The sequence below is a fragment of the Andrena cerasifolii genome, chromosome 5 (genome assembly GCF_050908995.1).
Source record: "Andrena cerasifolii isolate SP2316 chromosome 5, iyAndCera1_principal, whole genome shotgun sequence".
Lineage (NCBI taxonomy): Eukaryota > Metazoa > Arthropoda > Insecta > Hymenoptera > Andrenidae > Andrena > Andrena cerasifolii.
The window spans coordinates 3,277,118-3,304,012 of NC_135122.1; the positions used below are offsets into that span (position 1 = coordinate 3,277,118).

The 26,895-nt window shown below is 38.7% G+C and overlaps 2 protein-coding genes across 3 annotated transcripts; one reads left to right on the forward strand and one right to left on the reverse strand.

The window, feature by feature from the left end:
• Window positions 1–145: 145 nt before the first annotated feature.
• Window positions 146–16,021, reverse strand: Hn (phenylalanine hydroxylase). 2 transcript variants are annotated; one of them, XM_076812599.1, is made up of 8 exons: window positions 15,846–16,021; window positions 7,924–8,052; window positions 6,257–6,411; window positions 5,992–6,174; window positions 4,877–5,073; window positions 3,941–4,203; window positions 2,357–2,586; window positions 146–440 (listed from the first exon to the last, which is right to left on the reverse strand). In XM_076812599.1, exons 1-8 carry the CDS (start codon window positions 15,921–15,923, stop codon window positions 278–280), a joined length of 1,398 nt encoding a protein of 465 aa, XP_076668714.1. In that variant the 5' UTR covers window positions 15,924–16,021; the 3' UTR covers window positions 146–277. The 2 variants fall into 2 exon arrangements, with proteins under 2 accessions (XP_076668714.1, XP_076668715.1); XM_076812600.1 differs by lacking the exon at window positions 15,846–16,021 and adding an exon at window positions 8,226–8,373.
• A 3,540-nt stretch (window positions 16,022–19,561) lies between these two features.
• Window positions 19,562–26,191, forward strand: LOC143368906 (mitochondrial basic amino acids transporter). The gene is made up of 4 exons (XM_076812113.1): window positions 19,562–19,783; window positions 19,956–20,186; window positions 22,379–22,506; window positions 24,204–26,191. Exons 2-4 carry the CDS (start codon window positions 20,153–20,155, stop codon window positions 25,266–25,268), a joined length of 1,227 nt encoding a protein of 408 aa, XP_076668228.1. The 5' UTR covers window positions 19,562–19,783; window positions 19,956–20,152; the 3' UTR covers window positions 25,269–26,191.
• Window positions 26,192–26,895: the final 704 nt, after the last annotated feature.

The window sequence follows — 26,895 nt, forward strand, 5'->3', positions numbered from 1 at the left end:
TCCAGACGCGACCGCCTCTGTTGGTTTCACTTCCTCGAATACAACTTAAATGTAGGTAATTTCAATATTTCATAATTGCAGTATTGACTACAATGTTCCTAAATTGCAGGGTTGCAAATCAAAAGTTGACGTCATTCAAGTCGACTTAATTTTAAAAAATGGGCTTATATTCATTTTATCATACATGCTAAATACCTTTTACATATCATTACGTATTACTTACTATACAACAAAAAGCGCGTTAATATAACGGGAATAATAGACAGAATATAGGATTCTACTGCTTCAATTTTCTCAAAGCGTCCATCAGTATTTGTACTTCTTGATTCACATTGTAGACGAGATCCTCAATTTGATGCTTGCTATCGATTATGTTGATACTCTGCGTGTATGGATCGTATCTGACTCCAAACTTCCTTGGAATGCTCTCGGCAAATTTACTGAAACCAAAAGCACGGATTACAGGCAATTGACACAATTTTCTTGTAAATGACAAGCGGTATCAACAAATTTTATTCCATATTTTCGACTTATTTTTTCACGTGGAACCACCCCTTGAAATTTCTGACACCTGTTGGCGAACACCCTGTGCATGTCGTATTTTGTTTATGTGCAATGTGTAATGTAGGAAACAGAGCACGAGATGGTGCATTAGCTCCGGAGCTTATTTTACACACCTCTGTTTTAAACACGGCAATATATGTATATTAATGCACAGGTAAGGAATTTGATTTCCCCTATGCTGTGATTTGAAAAAATGTACACACATCTCCCTTGCGCATCGCACCTAAGAAGGGATGGGTCCAACCAGAGTTAAGAACGATGGGGCCGCAGTGATGGAGGGGGAAACACCTACAGGAGTGGTGGTAATGGCTGCGTGACTGCGCAGGCGCAGTTCATCGGTCCCATCGCTCCTAACTCTGGCTCCAACATCGCGTGTCTATAGTCAGTCCGAGGGAAATCAAATCCCCTGAACGTATATTAAGTAAAGAGAACAAAGAAAACGAGGGACCGATACGAATGAAACTATATATATATTTCTTTAACTGGCCCTATATGCAATATATCTACAGTTGTCGCCAGTAAAAGTTACTCAGATTAACAATAACTTTAAAAATACATACAAATTTAGGAGAAATTCCATTAAAAATTCTGAAATTAATAGAATAACAGTATCTTTTGCATGTAGTTCTTATAAAAGTCTTTGTAACAGTGTTACTGAAACACGGATGTTACAACTCAAAGGAGAGTGATTGCTTAGAGAGACTCATAGTTGGTACTATTTTAAAATATTTTGTTATCAGTAATGCAACAATGTGGAAATGTTAGAAAGTGAATAGTAGATTCAGGGCCGTACCTGGGTTTTGGCCGCTCAGGTGCAGAAACAATATTGCCGCCCTTATTAATTCAATATTCTTTAATTAAGAATTTAATATGCAGTGTTTACTTTTATATCTATACATACACAGTTTTAAACAGTTATCATGGAAAAGAGTTTCGATTATTATTCTTATTCAGCAAAATTTGACATATAATAAACGGCCTGTGGCCACCCGTTGTGTACCCCTGCCAGGAACGGACCTGAGTAGATTTAAAAATAGGTTTAACATAGCAATGTGTACATTTCGATACAGCATCAGTTTTACCGAATGACTTTTAATTGGAAAATTATTCTAAGTGGCAGGTTTTATCTCAAACACGTTATTTCTTGTACATTACGAAACAGTCAAAAGTTGATTCGCCCTTGGTACTCGATTTACTCGAGTACTCGAATATTTGAGACCTCGTAAAGCTTCGCGTTACTTGCAGATAATTTTTCCATTCGATAATTTCCAACTTGCGAGTTACTCGTAAATATTCGAATTGCCGGTGATTTCCTACTTTCCTGTATATCGCGAAAATTATAATAGATATAAAAAAATTATTATAATGAAAACTTAATGGTTTTTTATGACCTATAAAACCGTGTAACCAAATTGTTTAAAAATTGCAATTTAAACAGGAAAATGTACCCAACCACAAATTTCAAACAATTCGATTACACAGTTATATACAACATAAAAAACCATTAAATTTTCTTTATAACAATTTTTTTATATCTACTACAGTTTTTAAGATATACTAAAAAATAGGAACACACTCTTTAAAATGCAAGGGGTGTTTTCACCCCGAAAAACCGAAAATGGTGACAAGCAAAAAATTGTTTGATACTTCTATTGAAGTCCTCCATGAACCTGCACAGTTTAAGAAAAAATCGATATGTTCGGGTAACCGAGCTTCCCTTGTCAGCTCGTAAATTCCGGGTACTCGCACACCTTTACTATAATGTATACGTAAATCAGTGTAGTTCACTTACATCATCTTCTGTTTCGCATCCTCAAAGTTCTCCGCAACGAAATAAACGGGTTGATACTCGGTTATCGGATATTTCTGCAACGCCGTCTTCGCTGGCTCAAAAGATCGCAGTTCTGGTTTGCCGCTCAAACAATATTCCAGTTCGCCGAAAGACGAGAGTAATCCAGCACCGTATGCTTTTAATTCGCCATTTTGACGACAAATACCATACTCTACAGTAAACCAGAAACACTGAAATAGACAACAATACTATAAATTTCAACGAAGAATAATTATCTTTCAACAGTCTCTTTGAAAATTCTTTCATAAATATCAGAGTAACGTTGACTAATAAGTAAATTCGAGATCGTTAAGGATGTACTTGTTTCAATATCGAGTCCAACATTTCAAGCCAAAGAAGTTTTCAGACTGTCTAAAGACTTCGTTAAAGCTTCCGATCTATGTACAACATATGTATACTGTTCATATATCTATCTAGCGAATTTTCGTTGTAAATTTGTTCTGAAATGGAAATTATATTTGCGTGTTATATAGTTATTAGTAACTTCGTTTAACTTTAGATACCAATTCTTTTTCTTAGCCCTGCTGCATAAATCAGTAAAACAGAAAAACGATGAAAAATGCGAAATCAGAAAAGAAAATTTAAAATCATAGAGCAGAGCAAAACTGTGAGTTTAAAATGAAGTTAAAGTCACCTGTCAAAAACTAATAATAAACTTCCATTTCTCTATAAATTCATATTCCCTAAAATATAGTAGTGTAAAAAATGAATACAGTATTTCCTCGTTAGCGGCTCGCTGGTCGGGACTGGCGTTGAGCTCTTATCGTGAAGAGAGCCCTAATTTCGAGTGTTCGTTTCTCGCTTCTTTCTGGCCGAAGGGAGGAGCGAGATGGAACACTGCGTGCGCGGCGAGCGTGCGCGATGGTCGCAAGCGCAAAGGACAGAATGTCAGGCGTCCGAAAGACGGAGCGAGTCAAAACATCAACGCGTCGTCTGTCTCGTACCGTCCGCCAGCGGCAGTGGCCGCGATGGAAACACCGGTTCTCGTTCGATCACCGAAGTTAAGCATCGTGGGGCGCGTATCGGGGAAAGATGGGTGACCGTTTTTCTCCTGGTGCGTTGCTTGCTGCTGGCAACCTTACGGGTAGGTTTCCCCGGTTGCGAACGTTTATAATTCGTGACCGTTATGGCCTACCCAATAGCAAAATTCCTTACGGTGATCCCATCGAGTCAAGACGTGGTCTTTCGGAACCCACTATGCTTTCCGCCCACCCTGTGGCCTGCACGGTGGTTTCCCAGGGAGGAACGATGCTCACTCCATCTTGATTGGTTTAAACGCTGCTATAGAGGAGACTCTGAGGCCGCAGCGCGTCAGTTGGACCTTTCAAAAACCGACAATATCTGTCTCGTACCGTCCTCGCTCGTTTTCAGTGCCTCTCGCTCGCTCTCGTTCCATCTCGCTCTCGCCTTCGCCGGACAAGAGTGAGACACAAGTGGTGGGGATAGCGAAAGTCCGTATCGTGTACACCAAACCGAGCCTATAACGAGGAAATACTGTATGGTACGCTGAATTGGGTTAACTACCGTGGCTAACTTCTCGATGTATTCGTCGGGGGCGCCCAAAGACGCCAGGCCAACCACCTGACAAAACTGAGCGAACGATTGGTCGGCAAACAGTGGTACATGGCCCAGCACTTCATGGCAGATATCTGGTTCAGGTGTGTACAACGGTTTACTGCCATGCCTTATGTACTGCGTGCAGTGAAACACTCTGAATGCTAAGCCAGCCAGGAAATCGCGCGAGGAGAGCAACCCAGCCACTGGCCGAAGCGTAAAGCCTGTGCAATCTGTACCAAAAATACATCTACGTAACATGAATATCTTAATGGAACGGGGAACATTTCTACTATCTTACAAAATGTTCATTGGGATGAAAGTACCGAGAGAGAATTTGCGATTTATGTAAGTCTCGCAGACTCCAGGGAGGAACAGACACGACGGAGCTAGGTCAACCGGGTATGAAGCAAAACGTACTTTTGGGGGGAATTATCATTTCTGTCACTTCTATATTCCGTGAAATTAATCGCAATTAGGTATAGCAATGCTTTACTTGCGAGCTATTTGAATATCAGCGAGATTGAACTCATTCTTAAAATGATAATTCCGACAGGGGCGGATTTGTGCCTAGGCTAAGTAAGTTGCAAATTTTCGGGGGCGGTAATTTTGGGGAGCGAGAATTTTGAGGGGCAGCAAATTTGGGGGAGCAGCATGCAGGGGAAAAAGCGTTGGTGGGGGTACAGCCAATAGTGGCTTCTCCCAGAACCAATAAGCGCCAATCTGCGCAGAACCGCTCTAAACTCGTCAGTCGGCAGGTTCCTTCTTAAATGACAGGGAGAATAGCTATAATAAATTTTTTTTCGTTAGTTTGAACCCGTAGACTACGTTTGCAAATTTTGTGGCAGAAGATCCACGTCGTTCTATATCTAGTATTATTATTACAATTTGAAGAACAGTTGGTACCTTTCAAGAAGTTCGATATATCCTGCAGTTGAGGAATATTGTCCTCTCTGTAACCGCAATTCTCAATCAGTAAAGGAAACACGTGATTATGCTCCTTACAGGCGTTGGTAGGATAAAGCTTCGTTAAATTTCTAAAAATTACACCCCACGTTTGGATCTCCTCTTTCGTATACTCAACTCGTGGGATGGGTTGACCGCTGAAACGTGAAATTGTACTCGGTAGAGTAACGCTTACACATAAATGATTTACTGCATAAATATTGTACAGGGTCAGCGTTTCGTCCTGCAACCCGCGCTCGCGCGAACTTGTAAAATGGCAACAGCGCCTCACGGACGCATTCCACTACGGCCATGCACCGGCCCAGCGGAGAGCTGCCAGCGACCGCTGGATAGCAGTGATGCCCAGAGTTAGGAGCGATGGAGCCTAAGTGATGGAGGGGGTAACACCTACAGGAGCGATGGTAATGTGTGCGCCAACTGACGTCAGCGCCAAGCTAGTCAAGTGGCCCCAACGCGAAGCCAGCCACTGCCAACCAGCGTCGCCGGGAAATAGGTTGTCGACGCTGGTTGGCCGTGGCTGGCTTCGCGTTAGGGCCACTTGACTGGCTTGGCGCTGGCGTCAGTTGGCGCACACATTACCACCACTCCTGTAGGTGTTACCCCCTCCATCACTTAGGCTCCATCGCTCCTATCTCTGGGCATCACTGTTGTCCAGCGGTCGCTGGCAGCTCTCCGCTGGGCCGGTGCATGGCCGTACTGGAATGCGTCCGTGAGGCGCTGTTGCCATTTTACCTGTTCGCGCGAGCGCGGGTTGCAGGACAAAACGCTGACCCTGTGTATGTCCACCTTTGCGACATTTGAGTTTTTATATTCAACAAATCGTTCCTGACTGATTCATTATGCTGTATAAACTCACATTTTTATTTGCTTCATAAATTTGTGAAAAATAATGTTATTGTTCATTGCACCTATGTCCCTGTTTTTCTAGAAAACGCTAAAAGTGGACGTACAATATTTGTGCACTAAGCCATCAATATGCATTATGGTGCCATTATCAGCTACTCAAAAACATTTGTACATGAGGCCTATTAATATTGTCAAAATTTTATACTTACTGTCTGTAATGGTAGGCTAAGTCGGCGAAATATTTGCGCCTTTGCCTGTACACAGGATCCGTGAATCCCGGATGGTCACTGTCGAGTTCAGATCCATAGGACAGAATTTGATTTGCAAATTTATCAAGATCCCTAATTCTTCTCGGGAACCATGGCACTGTCCCCATATTATCTTTGTGATTCCTACAAGCAATAGCAGTGCCATTGATGGCTTGAAATGCTTCTTGGCGAGCTATACAGTTATAGGTACTTGAAAGGTATTCACCTAGAAATAATCGAGAAATAGCTACACTGCTCGCGTAAACACTCTATCGCAGCGCCAAGACTTCCACCAGGTGCACATTCCACCATGAATTCATAGACACTAGATTGACGAAGGGAGCTTCTGGATTCAATATGTAACAGATTAACTTCGTGCCTCTGAAAATGAAATCGTTCAGATGAAATACGTGAAAGAGACCAAGTACGCGTTTGACAAATTCTTCGGTTGCGTCTGTGGGAAAGTTTTATCGCCCTTTTGTAGTGTTGCAACGTAAATAAATATTGCAATCTATTTATTATACAGCATCATTTATTTCTAGGCACTTTGTGTGTCCCCAGTGTCCATCAACATTCATATGTCTCTGAGTGAGAGTGTTCAGAATAGTAGGTACGTATACTCGCGATTACCTCAAAATTATTTAACTTAATAACATTCATCAAATCCTGGAACGACCTATACAGACGATAACTTGGTGGTACCAAGTCAGTAGAATATGATGGTCGACTAATTACTTGAAAGTATTTTTATAAACGGTTCTTTCATCCTTAAGTACAGAGCTTCGTTCGTTCAGGTGGTAATAGTCTCTTTCAGAATTAAGAATTTCATTTTCTTCTAAAAATTCACGAGACACTGGGTTTTTTCAGTGGCTTTGCCACTGTTGGTGTTGATGCTTCAGCGTCAGAAAATACTCTTTCTCTTGATATATTATAAGCCAGTTTCAAATTGTCATCCTCAGTGACCAGTCTATTAAAAAATAGCTCTGAATTACACCAAACAAGAAGAGAAGAGAGGAAAAATTGCTCTTTGTTTGTATAATTCCTCCCTCACACTTCATGCTGATGCCAAATGTTAATCCCCCGGAAGAAATCCAAACCGTTCAGTGTGCTCCCACAATGCGCTTCACCTTCCCCAACTAATAACAGCAAATGGAAAAGCAAGTGGAACCTCAAGAGATTCAGGACATCACTTTTGTCACTTATAAATCGTTAAAGTATTCTCTCCAGCAATAGGTATCACACAACGTTCTAACAGCTCTTTATACCTCATACTGTGTTACACTGCATACGTTTTTAATTTTTATGAAATAAACTATATTTTAACAAAAAATGCCTTAATCTAGGTCACTACTATAACTAAATAAGCCTTTTATACGTCTAGCCAGACACCCGTCCATCTATTGGTTCTAAACTGTCCATCTACTAGCCCTATTGTCCATCTACTGGTGATACGGGCTATGAGTAGAATTTCCATCATTTCATGCTTAAATACATTAATTTTTTTCTTTAAATTTATACATTTTTACGTGCAAAGCTTTTGACTTTTTCCCTAATACAACAGACATTTCTAAGAAACACCTTGATGTGAACATCGGAATCCGCTAAACCGTCCATCTACTGGCCTGCTCACCCTACCTCCCGACCAAAACGGTACCCGGAGATTTAATACCAATCGTAGGGGTTAAAAAAATAAATAATTGCAAATAAATTAAAAATATTCAGTTTTTCCTTCGTAAATATTGATAGACTTGCGAGAGCGTATATATACGCCTTAATAAATAATTCATAAATATCAGTTGCAGTATCGATAAGCCTTTTATCAAGCAAGACACGTCATCTCAGAATGAACTTGTCACGTTGACTTTAACATCGATTCCAATACATCGTACTTACGGCAAAAAGTTGAAGATATTTGCCCAGAGTTCCAACGGAATCATCTTCCTTTGGGGAGAAGATCAGGCAGGTACTTTTAGCGGTGTCCCTGCCTTCCTTGATGTAGTTTCCTCCGTGCACCAATTTAGGCTTTTAAACAAAAACAATGTCCATAGGTATCATAAATTTCAAGGCACCTCCTGTACTAAATTAACTTTATTCAATTCATTCTGCTACTATTATGCACCGTTTGTAAATGATTTAATCTCCTTCAAAGTAAGTTTGGAATAACTTCTTGTTTTCAAGTCATGCAAAAGTCTTACGTCTAGCATCGCTAATAAGGTCGCACAGAGGACAGTGGAACCGATCAGTGGTGTTATTTATGAGACAGGTCTACTGAAACTACGTTCCTTTAAGTCATTTGACGCCTATTTTATACGATCGAAGAGCGCTACCCCCTCCCAATCTCAGTTGTTTTTGTTTAGTTCTCCGCACTTCATTGCCAGGTTTCGACAAGGAAGCAGATAGCTTCGAAGCTTCCGCGCTGGCTCCGAGGAAATCCCTGAAGTTACTTTTTCCCTGTTTTCTCTGTTTTCCCTACTTCCGTGTTCCCCGAGCGACAAATGAAAAATGCTACCCGCCGTGCCATTTGTTTTCGTTTACATAACAATCGAATGACGAAAACCAGACGAAATCTTTCGTGATCGCCAGACGTAACGTTGGTCAGTTTTGCATCATGCCAATCACGGCGATCGATTTGAATACCAAGGTCGATTTCGTTGGAGCGGACGGTTTTTGATCAGGTACGAGGTGAACATGGGATCGTTGTGCTTGAAGGAAATTGATTTCACGGCGAAACGTGTTTCTTCACGCTGCGGCTTGAAACGACTTCAAGCCGGTGAACTGTTGAACTACTCGAATCGATAGCGACCAATGATTCTGCGGCCATAGAATCTAATGACGAGCTCCGGCCGCGTATCACTGAAATCGAAACTGATCCATGATTTACATAAGTGAAACCAGTCGATGGCAATTTAAATCTCTTGTCACTGACCACGCAGCTTTTTGAGCAGACATCTGTGATCAGTGGTGGGTCTGTATTTTACCTAACGTAGAAAAGTGAATTCTCTACGTGCAGAAGAAGACGTAGTAAATTGCTTAACTTTATTGCGGTCATGTATTTTACTGTATAAAATCATATTGCTGGAGGAAACCGTTGCAGACTGTGGAATGCCATAACCTATTCATTAAATTCAGAATTGCAACCATCTAAAAGTAGAACTGCATCTTTGGCTTGCACACTGATCACTGATTTTTGTAATTTTAAATTTTGCGTTAAGTAAATTAGTCGACAATGTCTTTCGAGTTGGAATTTTATAAGCTGGATTCAATTTACAAAGTTCCTAAAGTGGTCAGATTCGATAATACTAAATGGAAAGAAATAATCTGTTGAAGCTTCATCAATTTCTTCAGAGTCCATGCTGATATTTGTAAAAATTCGAGTACCTTTTGCATACCAAAGATATGAAGTTTACTAAAAACTTTCAAATTATCTATAGTTTTTATAATTACACTCCAATCTTTCTTTTTAAAGTATTTTAAAATATGCAGTAAAATTCAATGCAGTAGTTAGAGGTTAATAGTTTGTATTTGAATTTTTGACATTGAATACATTTTCTACATTTTATACAATTAGTCACATTTTTTACGTGTGTCGCGTAGTAAATTCTATGTAACGTAGCAAAACTACCACTGTCTGTGATACGTGAGAGCCATTTAAATACGATTTGAATAGGTTAATACTCGCCGAGCTAAGTAGTATCCTCCGCCATCTTTGCAACCATTAAGCGGGGAATCCACCGGGAAGCTAAGCTATGCTGTGCGAAGCTATGCTATATGCCATGCTACGTTTAAAAAAATTAGCTTCAATACATTCTAATGGAATCGTTTCCACCAAAAGCTACGTTAAAACGTTAGCAACGCATATATAGTATAGCTTAGCTTAGCTTCCCGGTGGATTCCCGGCTTTAAGGTTACATTTACCATTTATATCATAAAATTCTAAATCTTCCTAAAATATTTTCGATATTTTTATGCAGAGATCGAAAAAATTCTGGAACTCTTATTTAAAAAAAAAAAAATTGGTTAGGTTGTGTCGGAGACACAAACCGCAGTTTTTTGGCGTGAATACTCGGATATTGAAGAAGTAAGTTTGATATTAATATTCAAGGATAATTTGGCTATACTTCCGAATGTCCCAAGTGACCAATCGACACGAGATTTTGGGGGAGGGGGTGTGGACCCTAAATCTAAAACTGTAGCTTGGGGTATTTATTAGTTTCCGAAATATTAATAAAAAATTATTGCTAATTTTTTTCAAGTGTGTACACGTAGTGATCCTCTAGGGAGTGATCGGTATAACCGCGGCCATTTTGGGGCAAAACTGAAAATAACATAACCTAAACGTTTATCTATCTCTTTCTATGAGTATTTTTCTCTCTCTTTCTGTCAGTATTTCTGTCTCTCTCTCTTTTTTGCAGTTTCTTTCTCTGTCTACTTCCGCTTTTGCTCCAAATCGCGGCAACCAATCAGCGACGGTACACGTTGTTCCGATCACTGCCTAGAGCAGGCCTGCCCTTTACGGTGCAAATACTGTTCCGACGCGTGTACCTGCATTGATCCCATTAACGGATGTAACTTCTGTTACTGGCGACCACGACACAACACGTCCGGAAGTCTCACGGCAACTTAATGATGTCAGACCGATTCGTGATATGCGATAGAAAGTCTTTAGTCAGTTTTAATAATAATAAAAAAAACAAACGTATATTATACTACAAAAACTATTAAATTTAACTTAAAGAAACGAGGTGGTTCGTTGTTGGGTGTTTGAACTAGACTAGTTCCGCTTCGTACAGTTCTTCATAAAATCTTCGGTGGAGGGGTAAACAGAGTCGGTCGAGAAAATAAACTCGTTGCTTATTGGGCGGGTTGAAATCAGTCGAGGACTATTAGTGAATTAGAAAAAAGACGGGGATGGCAACGAGTGACCTCCTACTAGTCACAGCGGACACTCTCCGGAGCGAAAGAACCGAACCGCCAGCCCTTGTAATTTCACGGTCAGCGGGAGATTTCCTGGCCACGCGCGGGTAATAAACTCATAAGGTCCTTGGACCTTGGGAACATTTGGTGACTGCAAAGAAATTTCGTTAATAAGGGGTAAAGCTTAGAATTTACAACGGCTAAAGGTCGGAGTGCTGCGACGTCTGTTGACCTTACGAGTCTTTTATCCGGCTTCGAGAAGGAGTCTGAAAATATTTTTATTATGCAGATGGGAAGTGTACGCACGCAACAAATACCTCCTGACGTTCTGGGACCCGGGCAACAGCCGGGCGTGTTACTGTTCCAATGCTACCCGTTGCGAGAGCTGAGAGAGAACTGCATGAGTGTACGTCCATGTACGAGCCTGCATGGACGGCCGCACACTCGTGCAGTTCTCCCGCAGCCCATGCTGTGGTTAGCAACGTAACAGTCCCGCGCTCGGCTGCTGCCCGGGTCCCAGAACTTCAGGAGGTATTTGCACCGTAAAGGGCAGGCCTGGCTTAGAGGATCACTACGTATAGTGCCTCTACGAACTATAGTGACTTAGGTGTGAGGTACCCAGCGGGGACTTAACCGATACCCTGCTGGGTACGGGCCGCTAAACGTGCCCCCACTACTACCTCTTGCAGGACTGTGTTTAGGGAAGACCAGGACAAAACCTGGGCCCTAAAGGGTAAAATAAGTTATTAATATAAAATAATTTATATTGCTACTGTTCTAATGAAGTACATATACCTTACTGAAATGGATTTGTATTTAATATGTGCTGACAATGAGACAATTTTATAATAGCCAGTAGAAAGCTTAATTGGTGTCTTTTAATAATGATAAACAGTATCTTCAATTTCTATTTTATTTTATTAAAATCGAAGATGTAACATTTCATCTATAGGGCCCCGGTAAGAAAGTGTTCTAAAGTAGTTCGTGGAACAGATATTTTAGGACAAAAGTTTCCATAAAAAAAAGAAACGTACTAGACTATTAGGTACTACTTTTCTTTAGCAATATAATATATTCTTCGTGTTTATTTAATAAAATTTATGAAAATCATGGCATAAATAATTAATAGTTTCATAAGAAGTATTGAACAGAAAAGAAAGCTTGTCAAGAATAATACCTAAATAACATTTTTCTTGCAACTTAGGTACATGAACAAAAAATACACCAAAATTCTATAATCTCTGCGTAGAAATTATCTACGTAGGTAAATATTACAAATAAATAACACATTCAGAATATCAATTTAACTGTAATAATTATCTATTATTGTTTTAGTACTATTCATTGAATAGTATTCAGTATTTGTTATAACGATTGAGAACTTTTTTAATATTGATGAACAAAATATTCGAAACTGCTATAGAGAAATTTTTATTTTTATATTTCGTAAGTTCCATTCCAACTAGAACTTTTATTTTCAACAACTTTTACTTTATCAGTTCTCATGGGAACTTATAATGTGAGAACATTTTTAAAAAAGTTTCAAGGTTCATGTTTCCTATTAAGGTAGTTCCTGAATAATCTACCAAATTCAAGAATTCGTTCAAATTTCGTTCAAAACTAATTTGGAATACAAGAAACCCCTGTACAAAGTTTAAACTCGATTTATCACATAGTTATCGAGCAATTGTTAATTAAAGTTTATGCATTTTAACACAGTACCTAGCAATATGGCAGAGTCGAAAAAAGAGGGTTATAGTTTCTTTTCTGAAACAGGAAAACTATATTCAAGAAGTGTACCAAAATTGGCACAAAAGTACATCGAAATGTTAGGAAATGAATTTATTAATTTCTGCAAAACTGTCCACATGGTTTCTTCGTAAATGCCCATAAAATATAGGTTAACCTGCAAATTTTTTAGAAACTACGTAGAGCAGTCAACGTGGCAACGTCGCACAATCGATATGTTTAGACTTCTATTTTCGTATTACAAATATTTATATTAACGTTGACCTTTTTAAAATATATTTACACGATGTTAAAAATTATTATTATTATTTCTATAGTATCATACTACTTTATATTTATCGTTTATTACCCAACTCTAATTTTACTAACATAGTTGGTTAGGAACTACCTTAAAAAGTTCCAGAACTTTTTCGATCACTGTTTTTCTGTGTTTCTGTTGAGTTTAGAGAGTTTTGTAAATTACTGTCGATTCATCCAGCGCCATAAACGTTTCTTTGTCTCGAGCTGATACAAAGCACTGCATAACATTCTTTTTGGTCAAGTGCAAAACATTCAGAGTTATTTTTAGTCGTTCGACTAGAAAAACTACTCCTGTCTTGGAGAAAACAGGTTTCATACATGGAAAAACGTGTGTCTCCTTTCCTATCTGCTTCGAACCGATGATTAATGCTAATGAAGAAAGTAGTTTTTGATCCTCGGTCTATGAAAATTATACTTAACTGTCTGACGAGCAGAATTATTAAGTAGTCTGCAAGTTTCTTATGCCACCTGTCTTCGTTAACATTCTTTCTTTATTTTGGAGGAGTTTGCAAAATCAAGGTAACAGATAGGAAAACTATTATTTTCTTGATTAAGCGCAAAATATTTGGGCTATTTTTAATTATTCATATATAAAGTATCAAAATTAATATTTCTAAAGTTGCTATAATTTCATTAGAATAAATAGAGCTCTACTAAAATTGATGTTAATAATAATATTAATTTAAAAATAATAATCTCAACAAATCTTTACACGCCTATCTTGCTTCATTTTTAAATATTTTTTTAATTATGACTAAAAATCTCGAAAACTTCGCATTTCGCTACCTTTGCAAAACTTGAGCCTATACCTACTTGAATTCAATTTCAAGTAAAAGCATATTCTCTGTCTCGTAGCTTTTCGGACGTTGTTGACTTTCGAATTTGTAACGCAAAGTATTAAATCTCTCCTCAACGATCCGGTTGAAATAATCGTTAAGAAATTGAATCATTTTATCGCTATTTCACGCGCATTCCACTTTGTAATTCTACTTGACAATTGCGTAATAATTGCTCCTAATCGCGAAAAGTTTTATCGAGCAAGGATTTCGTAACAACTCGCGACGGACACCATTTGGATATTCGATTAATCAATTTGTTCCAGTCCGTTACGTAACTAAGGACATCGATTATGATGCTCTTGATCTGAAGGCGTGTATCGACGTCGCGAGGATTGCACGCGAGGCAAGCCTCGCGGAGTGGAGAGTCCCCAGACTTTCCACTACCATATTACTATTAGGGTATTCGTACTTATCAGCGAATGCACGCGCATGGAAATTCACGGAAATGTTTTCAGGATTCCCTTGAGCAACTACCGCGGAAAGAGACATTTATCAGGATTTTTTATTACAATACAGGTGCCGCTTGACGCGCAGGTAAAACGCTCCTCTATGCCGCATTGCGATCTCGTTTGCGAAGCAACGATTCACATTTTCCCTTCTCTTTTAGCTTCTTAAAAACAGGTTTTCTGAATACCACGCGAAAATATATATACTTGTGCCATTGAAATGGAATTAAAATGAAGTTTTTCTGATGTACATTTGCCTTGATACCGCGTGATTCAGATTCTTGGCTGAGCTATGTACGCAGCAATAGCAGATCGTTATCCGCTTTACGTTTCACGCAGATATTTATTCCACGTTTCGATCAATACTTATTGGAGAAATTGAACATTATACAGAACCCCCTTGTTGTACTATGTACGGAGTAGAGGCAGACATTTACTTTATTTGGGACAAATAATAATTTAATTAAAAATAATGGAACGAAATATTAATTAACCGAGTTTAAGCCAGATTAACATAATTGTAACAAAATTTAGCATTCGATTAGGCGTAATAGTGCCTTGTTAGAATGAACATAATTTAATTTGAAACTTCGCTATAAAATTTGGTGAGAGATAATAATTTTTAATTAAAATCAATGGAATTTACATATTTAGTCTGAATTAGGTTGATGGGAATTACGGGATGAAAAAATGTATTTAATGGAGTTAAAAGTATATACATAACATTCCATACTAATTAAATGATTTGTCTTAATTATTAGCAAGTCACGATAAAAAATTAATGATTGGTAAATAGTAAATCTGTATTTCATGATATTTGACAAGGCCCAACTGAATTTGTGTATCATTAAAGTCGATTGAAAGATTTAAATCCACAAATAATTTATAATTTTTGTCCTACAGTAGCACCCAAAAAAAATTCAACCAACTCCTATGGGGAAAGAGTAAGAATTATACTTTTAGACAGGGCTGGCGTGATTTGTGTCGAAGGTATGGACTATTCCAGACTTGAGATTTTGCTGCGTGTGGAATTTAGAAAACACTGTTACCATTTTTTATTTTTTGTTTGCGTGCTACTATTTTTTAGACCCTTGAAATTTGATTTTTTATTTTGTACTTCCCCGTTCCCCAACTCCACAACTCGGGAAAAATTTCTTCCGCCGACCCTGCTTTTAGTGTAAACCTATTGACTTGACCGAACAATAATAATGCAAAGAAACTGATTTCTTTTGCAAAATGACTTGTTATTTGGGGAGACTAACCAGTATTCACGGATAATAAATAATTCCACAATCACCGTTTTCAATCAGCAATTTGTTACGAGCTACATGATAATGGGAATTAAGTGGTGTATCCCAATAAACAATCTTCCAACAAGTTTTTAATATATTCCGCTTCATTTTATATTCCGTTGACACAAGATTAGCCGATGACGCTCTCGCCTCTCGAGAATGAACTCGGCAACTCAAAACAGCTTTGGACGGTCGGAGAAAAATTAGCAGGATAAACTTTGCGGGTTACCATTGCGTCAAAATTTCTGTAGATTTTCCGTGCACGTCTTTCTTACCTTATCAGGGGACGAGCTGTTGAACGCGTCATCTTCTTCCGAAGGTGTCTGGCTTTTCGGTATAGTTATTGTGTACATCTCGCGGACTGTATTACAGAATACGTGAAAGAGTTGAGAGTGGTCGGTATCGTGTCACGATTTTCACAAGCCGAGCGTCTTGATATGACTGGTTCTTGCCGCGTCGCGCTCCACGGTTTTAATGAGACGCCGCTACAGGTTTGAAAGCAACCTTACTTGTCAAACGAGGGAATAAATACTGACACCACAAAATTTGGCAGGACCCTTCGAAAAGTCGATATATGTATGTGCGCATCGTGGCGGACTGGGTCTAAAAATATCGGTTGCCAGGAGACAAAGTGGGCCCAACCACTGCTATAAGGCTATCGTTTAAACCTTTCGCTAAGTGTTTTATTTATCGGGCGATTCTTGGAAAGTGTCAATTTTACATCAATACAAAAAGTTTTTAATTTTTCAACGGGTTTGCATTTTACATGATTACATGGGAGGTACAAGGGAATACATTTTTTCAATGCGTGGACTATAATCGCAATCCGCTACGAACGGGAATGTAGCGGCGTTGGAATATAGTCGAAAAAACGGAGCGAAAGGATTCAAATAGTAGGTGATGCGACGGAAATTTTAGGTGTATACAGTAATAATGTTGGCACTTCTATTATTCTTTCAAGCTACTAAAAGGTTATTAACATTTTTTAACATATTGTCTGGGGTGTTAATCCGGCGGGAGGCGCACCCCATATTGTAACACAGGTTGTCGCTACCGGGTGAAAAATACCCAAAATTGAAACGTAAAAAAACATGGATTCAGAATATTGTTTTTTTTTAACTTTGTAATTTTTATGTTAAAGTACAGTGTTTTAGGAATCAAACAAAATTTATGAAATGTCTTAAAATCTTTATTAAAGTTCTCTAAAATATTGTAACAAAAACTCAAAAAGTTATCATATTTTCGCAACTAGCGCCTCTGTGGTAAATTTTACCCAAAATTGAAACGTAAAAAACCACGGTTTCAGAATATATTTTTTAACTTTGTAATTTTTATGTTGAAGTACAGTGTTTTAAGAATCAAACAAAAATTATGAAATGTCTTAAAATCTTTATTAAAGTTCTCTAAAAAATTGTAACAAAAACTCAAAAAGTTATATTTTCGCAACTAGCGCCTCTGTGGGAAATTTTACCCAAAATTGAAACGTAAAAAAAACATGGATTCAGAATATATTTTTTTAACTTTGAAATTTTTATGTTAAAGTACAGTGTTTTAAGAATCAAACAAAATTTATGAAATATCTTAAAGTCTTTATTAAAGTTCTTTAAAAAATTGTAACAAAAACTCCTTAACCCCTTAAGAATTGGTTCCATTTTCAAATCGATTTTCTCAAAAACTCAACCACGTTCGAAGAAAAGTTATTCTACAACTTCCACTCTTTTTGGACAAGGACCCATTCCACGTGCAATTGATCAGTAGAGTATTGACTTCGTGTAAATTTACGTGTCACAACTTGTATAAAATAAATATGTCCAGAGAGTGTCAAATGCGAACTTCTACCCGATACGTGGGGCAAAACTTCGCATGTTATGGGGTAAAGGAACGCAACGAGAAATTTTCACAATAGTTTTTTATTTTCCCACATACAATAGTTGTGGTAATATAGCAGAGCGATTAATAATTTACAATTAATTTTTTTTAAATCAAAATAACAGTATTATCACATAACATTACCCCTACCTTCGTAGTTTGCGAAGGCATCAGCCTTCTGGAGGATCAGTGTATTCCTCTTCACACGCAGAACAAACTATTTCTTCCATAGACGTTGATGGCTGGCCTATTCTCTTTTTGGAACCAGTTTTGTTTTGTTCATTTCAACATTTTTTAGAAGTAGATGTGATTTTTTAGATTTTTTTTTTGCTTTTCTAATTATTTCTTTGCACTTGCGCATTCAGATTTTCTTTTCATTGCTTCATTTATTTGAAGTTGATTTTTAAATGGGGAGTTTGCATTTGAACACTTGCTCCGCTGCATTGTGCGAACCCTTGCCCTCACGGCTACTTTTCCATTGTTTAATCAATCCTGTTATCTATGAGGAGAACTGAACACTTCTATTAGTACTCCTGAATAGAAGAATGTCAGCTCTTTCAGACGACATAGTAATTAAAATAATTACTGATCAATTTATAGGAATAACATTGATTTATAAAAATGAGAATATTACATCAGAACTAACGAATTTAGTATTTGCACGTGTATAAATGAATACAAGCACAGCTACACAATTCGACACTGGTTGCTGCACCTTGATTGACAATTGACTGTCAATCACCATTGGCAACTGCCACAACTTAAACAATGAAATTCGCATGGTGTGAAATTTTACCCCCTACGAACTTTTACCTACGTCTGCGCTACTTATTTTTGTACTCTGCATAATTCTTAGCCCAGAATATATTTTGCACGAGGAATCATCTCCTTTCCGGTTGTACCACGATTTTGGAAACACTGTATATTATTATATGTTACATATTAGCATTAAAATACAGTAATAACTATGCCATTTTACCAAAATTCAAACTACAAAATGCAACTGCAATATATAGGTCATATAGGATATTTAAGAATCCAGAGAAGCGTCAATTATTTAATTTAAAACGAATATAATGAATTTAATTGCATTTTAAGCTTTAATAGCAAAATAGCAAAATAAAAAATTGTGCGTAGCTTCTTGTCATTCAGAACCATTTTAATACAACTGTTAGTCTCACGACTTCCACAGAAATACTTATGTAAAGTTCTTAATTAACACCACCCAATATTTCATAATTGATGTCTACATCTTCGATATTTTTGCGAATTTCGGTCCCAAATTTTCTGGAAACATTCATGACACTGTAAACACGAAAGAAAACTTTATCTTTTAATCCTCGAAAATAAAAATTACAATTTTTTTCGCCTTCACAATTAAAAAGTGTTCGAGATGGATTTAAACTTTCAAAATTTGAAAAATAATTTTTTTTGGTAGTTTTTCAGACTTTTTTCAAAAAAGTAACACAACATAAAATATGCTCCTTGTCTGGATCTACAACTTTTGTTTGACATATGTTTTGACGCAATCAACAACCTGAAGGATATTATATAAAATCGACTTTGTGATCTGTCAAATAATTATTTAAATATTCAAGGGCCCAGGGGCACCTTTTCTCGATTCTCCGATCGGGCTCAAACTTTACACAGATTATATTTTTATTATTTAGAACCATTCCGGGGGGGGGGGGCGAAGAAAACTCAAAATATCGAATTTGCTATTTGATAAATCGAATAATTGGCACAAATCGTGCCTCGCATCGACGAATTCAAAAGTAAACAAAAAACACAGAATCCTCAGCGCTGTAGACTCGTCAGAAGTTCCCCAAGTAACATTCTCCTCCTTGCACCATCTCTCGCGTCGGTTTCGCCAACACAGCTAATAATAAAGTGAAAACGAGCGTAATCGAAGGAGCCCAACTGTTTACCAAATATCAACGCCAATGAACGGTCAAATAATTCGATTGGACGCCACAGAACCGAGCTCTTATCAGCGGTTGACCCTCGCACCGCATCTCCGACGCGAGAGGTCGGCGAAAGATGCGCGAATGTTATTAACATTGTTGCCATAATAGCGCCGCGATACCGGCGTTGGTGTGTATCCAATAACAAGATGATAATGGAAGCACGATCGTCTCTTCAAAAACGGAGCAGGCTCCGTGAAACATTGGGCGTTAGTGAGAAATTATCTTCGACGACAGTTGTAGGGGAGAGACATTTTGCTGCGGGATTCAAGGGACTTGAAAATAGAAGAGTAGTTCGTAGCAATTCAAGAGCCGGCGAAGGAGGATCGAAACGTTCGCGTGGGTGTGCTTCTAGACATGTGGCGATGACGCCCCGTTCGGTAAGTACATGTTCTAAACGTGACAAAGATTCGAACTACCCCGCGATTAAATAGCTAACTTCCGCTCCCTTCCTCAGTTCTTCCAGAGCTCCGACACTCTGATCCCTCTGTTAATTTATCCGCATAATTAGAGTAGCTAGAAATTATCCTCTTATTTGGTTCGATACCGCAGACTCGAGACCGGAATAGCGAGCGATGTTACATGGATTCCGCTTCTCTTCTCCTGGAGGCAAACCGATATTCAACTTTCTGTCGCGTCGACACACCCCCGAGGAGCGTGGCGGAAAATTTTTGTAAAATTAATCATTTCGAAGACACCAAATCCGTGTACGGCTGGAAGAAACGCGTTGGGATCACTGCGAAACAGAAATGGCGCTCGACTACTTTGCTGGATGCGTGGGAGGTAGGTTATCGATATGCCTGTTTTCGATTTCCTTCGAGGAAAGTGAATTTTAATTGATAGAGGCGGTGCTCATCCATCTTGCTCGAGAGTCGTTCTAACAGTTTGGTCAGTAAACTATCGTCTTATCGCGTGACCTTTATCGCAACTTGTCGGCTTTTGATTACATTTTCATTGATAATTCGACGGACATTAAAGAAGCTAGACAACGAGAAAAATGTGTAAAATTGTCGTTAAGTAACTCCGGAGAATTGATGGTGGATGGCAAGCAGAGTTACAAAGGAACTCAACGGAAATAATAAGGAGGCATAACAGTATATAAGCAGATGAGATAATTTTTAGAAAAATATAAACGTTTCTCTTTCAATAATTGATGCCCGACTGATGCTCAGTTGCCAGTATATAGGTACGTCTACACGACGACACTTTTGTGTGTAGATCAAGTGTATACTTAGGGGATATAAACATGGAGGAAGCATGCAATGGGCGAAAATGTAGACATTCGGGACACTCTCTCTCTTTCTAGCGCCAGGGGCGGCAGTGTTTTTCTTTTAATGTTAGAAAGAGAGAGGGTGTCCCCAATGTATATCCTTCTCTATCTACCGCTGTCTACATTTTCGCCCATTGCATGCTTCCTCCATGTTTATATGTTCTAAGACTGTATACGACACTCGAAAAAAAATTCCGGAAGATTAGAAAGTGCCTAGAGCAGTCCGCGACACTGAATTCGACCTAGCGCCGCGGGAGTTGCAGCTAGAGCTAGACTGAAGACACCGTAACTAGCTGGACACTAAAGACACTTGATCTAGACACAAAGGTGTTGTCGGGTAGACGCACCTCTATCGTCTATTGTGTCTAGGGATTTAGTGTACAGGATTGCCTGAAGAGTTCGTTATTTCTTTATCGAAGTTCCATATTGCCTGCCTTTACCCTAAGCTTATATGATGGGGATGAAATGGAATTTACTTCAATAGAACATGTTGCAACTTAGATGCAATTTCAGTTCTTAACAGTACGTATACATGACGACAGTTTTGTGTCTAGGTCAAGTGCCTTTTGTGTCTAGCTGGAGCTAGTCGCAGGTGTCTTCAGTCTAGCTCTAGCTAGACACAAAAGGCACTGGATCTAGACACAAAACTGTCGTCGTGTATACGTACTGTTAAGAACTGAAATTGCATCTAAGTTGCATCAAGGGCCTTTTGTGTCTAGCTGGAGCTAGTCGCAGGTGTCTTCAGTCTAGCTCTAGCTAGACACAAAAGGCACTTGATTTAGACACAAAACTGTCGTCGTGTATACGTACTGTTAAGAACTGAAATTGCATCTAAGTTGCAACATGTTCTATTGAAGTAAATTCCATTTCATCCCCAATCATATAAGGTTAGGGTAAAGGCAGGTAATGTGGAACTTCATAAAATTTCGATAAAGAAATAACGAACTCTTCAAGCAATCGTGTATACTAAATCCCTAGACACAATAGACGATAGAGGTACGTCTACCCGACAACACCTTTGTGTCCAGATCAAGTGCCTTTTGTGTCTAGCTAGAGCTAGTCGCAGTGTCTTCAGTCTAGCTCTAGCTGCAACTCCCGCGACGATAGGTCAAACTCAGTGTCGCGGACTGGTCTAGGCAGTTTCCAACCTTCCGGAAATTTTGTTGAGTGTCGTATACCCTTGATCTAGACACAAAAGTGTCGTCGTGTAGACGTACCTTTAGTGAAAACTATAAGTCTACAGTCGGAATCAAATCAATTGGTCACTCAAAGCCACTTCTCCCTACCACGAAGAACGCAAAGCACTATCCCCCGCTTTTCCACGATCCAAACGAATACATACTTTTTAAATTGTATCCGCCTTACGTGACAAAAGTCAATAACTATCACCATAGGTAACTATATATCATTTGACGTGCTGGGGCCAGTCATTTTTGTAAAAGATAATTTTAAGTAGAACTAATATTTCTATCTCCAGTTCATATTGCCCTTGAAGATGAAAGCTAGCACTAGAGAAAATAAAAAAACACTGATATTATAACCATACACCTATGTAGTTCTAAAGAATATAACTTTTAAAGAAGATGGCCTTGATGTATCAATTGATTTTATTTCGATTCTAGTAAACCCTCAGTTACTGTGTCAAAAAGTATCCTATACGTATGATGTTCTTCAGTACTGAATGAAATATTTCAATTAATTTCAGGGGCCGCCGGTATTGTGGTGGGATATCCTCTGGACACCGTCAAGGTCCACATGCAAACACAGGATTATAAGAACCCAAAGTACAAGGGCAGCTGGCACTGTTTCCGCACGTTACTCGCAAAAGAATCGGTACTTGAACAAAAGAAATTAACAATCGCAAAGCATTTAACGACTTCAATCAATATCAAGTACAAAAGCATATGTGACTATTAAAGTTAGTACGGTGAAAGGCCAATTGGTGAAGCAAATTGGGAACTTGAAAGTTGCAGGAGAGAGCTTATAAAAAAATTCCACGAACAACAAATTTTTATCTCCTCAAAACGATAGCATTTTCACGTATATTCTGGACATAATTAAAATGAAGACTAAAAAAGGTTTCTTATATTTATTTGCTTTCGTCGTGATAAGGAATACTTAAAGTTATGTGTTAAATCGGACGTATGCTACGTCATCTAGCAATATCTTTTCGTAACAATATTTTCAGGCTTTCAAGCAAAGGTGCTAAAAAAAAGTTAAAAAGGTGAACGATAGCAAAAATACTACGATTTTCCCACATTCTCGCGTTTCATACGTTATCTTGCCAACCAGTGTAGATATGTATTATTTGTTCCTGTATATTCTGAAGATTTCCTTCACTGTAAGGGTCCATTCTATGTTACCGATCGAAAAACAGGCCTATATTCATCAATTTTTTTTTCAAGAACTAATCTACGAATTTTAATGCTTTATTTGTTAAATTTTTATTATTCCCTGCTGTATAGAATCGCATTTTTCATGATTTCAAATATGAAAAATACAAAATATTAAAATCCGTACAATAGTTCCTGAAAAAAATTCATGAAAATAGGCCTCTTTTTCGACCAGCAAAGTAGAATGGACCCTTAAGTAATGCGGCCAACAGACTATATGTATTCTTGTTAAAACTATCATACTTTCGGCCAACACTGTACACTAGGGTGCGCCGAAAACCACAAATTTTCGAAACTCGAAATGGGGTAGTGCGGAAAAGTTGCCGTTGGGGAAGACAAATGCGAGGCAAAAAGAATTGTTGAAATCGGTCAATATTTTACCCTCGCGCATTGGGGTTAAAGTTTTTAATTTATTACCAAGTTTGGCAATTTCCATGTTTTCATAAAACTTTGTATATTTCATTGTTGAACAGCAGAACATAATATTTCAGCACATAAACACGTGACATCGTGTTTTATATATTGTCGGGTGGCGAAGTACAGTAATCCCTCGTTATGAGTCCAACGAACGGGGCTGGCGGCGGACTTATAGTGGCTTGCGGACATGGTTTCCCGCGGCCAGTGGCTGCGTCGACCCTTTCGTTTCCTCTCGCTCGTTGTCCGGTTCTCTCACTCTCTTCCGCAGGCTTCCAAGTAATGGTAGGGATAGTCGCCGGACTGTCAATGGGAGGAAAAAAACGGACTCATAACGAGGGATTACTGTACCTGCGTGTTTCTCGTTTGGGACGTAACGCGGTTGTAGTGCAAGAGGAACATATTTCATGAGCCGAGGTCTAACTACATCAGTCATGTTTATCCAACATCACGTTCTGGGAGAAATATTACTGATAGTGTCATCCCACATCTAAATGAATTGAAAATCTCCCTTAGTTGTCGTTGGTTGTGATGGAACAGCAACTAATACTAGATGGAAGAATGGTATAATTCACAATACCGAAATGATGGCAAAACTACAGATCCTAAATCGTTCTGTGATCCTGGGAGAGTTTCGAAAATTTGGGTTGTTCGGCCCACCGTACCTCTACTGAAATTAAGGTGTTTGAACCTCTGAGAGGTTAATTTTATTCTTTTTACCAGGTAGCAGGCCTTTACCGAGGCATATCATCTCCAATGGCAGGCGTGGCTGTGGTGAATGCCATCGTCTTTGGCGTCTACGGTGAAACCCAGAAGCACATACCCAATCCGCACTCTTTGCCCTCGCATTTTATGGCCGGTGCCCTGGCAGGAATAGCTCAGAGTCCTATTTGTAGCCCCATGGAGCTGGCCAAGACACGTATGCAGTTACAGGTGTTCAACACTCCAGTCTCAGGACCTATACAATGCCTACGACACACCTATAAACTCGAAGGGTACCGCGGGTTGTTCAAAGGTCTGGGCGTCACGCTTCTCAGAGATGCTCCCAGTTTCGGTACTTACTTCCTCATCTACGAAGCCCTGACCAGATCGTCCGGAAGCGCCCCCATCTCGACACCATGCATGTTGCTAGCCGGGGGAATGGCTGGCAGTAGTTCCTGGGCAGTATCCTATCCGGTGGACGTGATCAAGTCACGAATCCAGGCGGATAGCCATCGTTACGCAGGAATGTTGGACTGTCTGAGACAATCGGTGAGAGCCGAGGGCTACTCCTGTCTGTACAGAGGTCTGAACTCAACGATCATTCGAGCGTTCCCCACGAACGCAGTGACGTTCACCGTGGTCACGTGGACATTCAGGCTATTGGGGGAAGAAGGCAGCGAAGCATCGAAAATAAGCAGTGACCCTGGGGCAGCCGAATCTGTTAGAGATATTTCAGAATCTCACGAGCCTTTCCTGGAGAAATGGAACACTTTCTTGACGAGTGCTTCAGATAGTCTAATGATACTGAGAGTGAGATATTCGACGTTGCCTATAATGTCTACAAGTGACTTGATGTTAGAAAATTCTGCTTTGTGTCAGACTAATAGGTGGACGCAAATGAGGATTAAGTACAGGGCGAGTGAACAGGGAGAAGAGAATACATGTAGTGGGACGGTGGAAGGTGATGTTGGCGAGGAAATTGGTGGAAAGACAGTAGAACAGGCGGATATTGAACGGACTATGGCTGAGTGCGGGTTCGATAGCCCTCGTGTGGTCAGTACCCCGGATTCTTTGAATAGTTCTTAATAATGACCAACAATGTGTTCAATATCGAAGTATAATTTAAATATTGTGACATGTACTAGTTATTTTGTGTATGAGGATTCAGAAGTTTATTTTAGAAAAATGGAGTGTGACACGATACACACGGTGGCTCGCTAGAAATACACAACCTTAATATCCTTTTTAGTAGCTAATATTGTAGAAACGAATGTACTTATAGTACCCATATTTCTTCTGCATTTATTTGACACGAAATGATTTTCATTTACTTATGGACCACAAAGTTAAAAGTATTCAGAAGAATTGTTGGAAAAGAAAATGATAATCTCCTAAGGGACTAAAGTTATTAGATGCCAGAAAATTTGAATATGAAAATAAATGAAAATCACTTTGAGGAAATAGAGTTGTGGAGAACGACAGTGTTAATACAGCATATAGTTTTAAACTACCGATATAATGTAACAAAATATTATCTTCCAACTTTTGCAGCATTTGAATATGAATGATGGCGCAACTTGCTTTAGAAATGTAAGCGAAAGTTGGAGTGATATTGTACAGTACCTTCAATCCTGTGTCCAGTTTTAGACATCCTTTATTCACAAGTTTTTAATAAATTATCCATCTGCTTTCTTTACAGACAAACATACAATTTTATTATAATTTCCATAAAAAATTTAACCTTAATGAACCTTTGATTATTTCATATTGTACCCTTCAAACCTTGTATTCTCTACTTTTTAAAGTAAATAACTTTATAAAGTACAATTCTCTTGTATCGGCATGATGGAAGGTTTTGAAGTAATCTGTTTTTACAAGGCCACTTTATAAACAATGGATATTTCTATGTAATCGCAGTTATGAAATACTAGATTGAATAGATAGTGTAGAAAGCTAATCATAATTTTTAAAAATAAAATTATAATTAAGTATTAAAATACAATTACGTAGACGTTAGCGAGGATGTGTTACGTAATACTTGATGGCAGATAGCCCATTGCTATTTCACTTTCGGACGGTTTACGACTGGGTCAGGACCAGGAAGAGGCTTTGACATAAGCGTCATAAGCCATGCACCCTCGTGAGTGGGCATCAGATAATGGTTGGTACATGCGCGACCTGAAGTCACCGGGTGTGACCTGATGGTGTTTAGAGAGAGGTTTGGAGATGGCAAGCGGCCCGGCGCACAGTGGTCCGGATTGGGGAAGTTAGTGACATTTGTGTTTAACTTTTGAACTATAAAAGGAATCGGAATGAAATTTGCGCCAAAAAACAAGAAACAAATATTCCTTTCTAATGATGTATAATTAAACATTGTAATTCATTTATTATTAATTTATTCAACGAACTAGAGCTCAATATATACACAAACATTTGTAAAAACCATTAATAATAGGTACAATAATAATACGATGGATGCGAACGTATATACGTAACACGACGTAACGCTGACAGTTTTAAATATTTATGTTTATGTTATGTTTTATTGTTTTCCCTGTGTTTTAAGCAGGATGGCGTTTCAAGCGTTTCGCTTATATTGCCCAACGAACGATAGTCATTTTTCCTTTTTCCCTCGTCTCTCCTTCGGGTCCCAGCAGCAGCGACGCACCGGGAGACAAACTAACAAAGTGGTCGGTCACCCATCTTTCCCCAG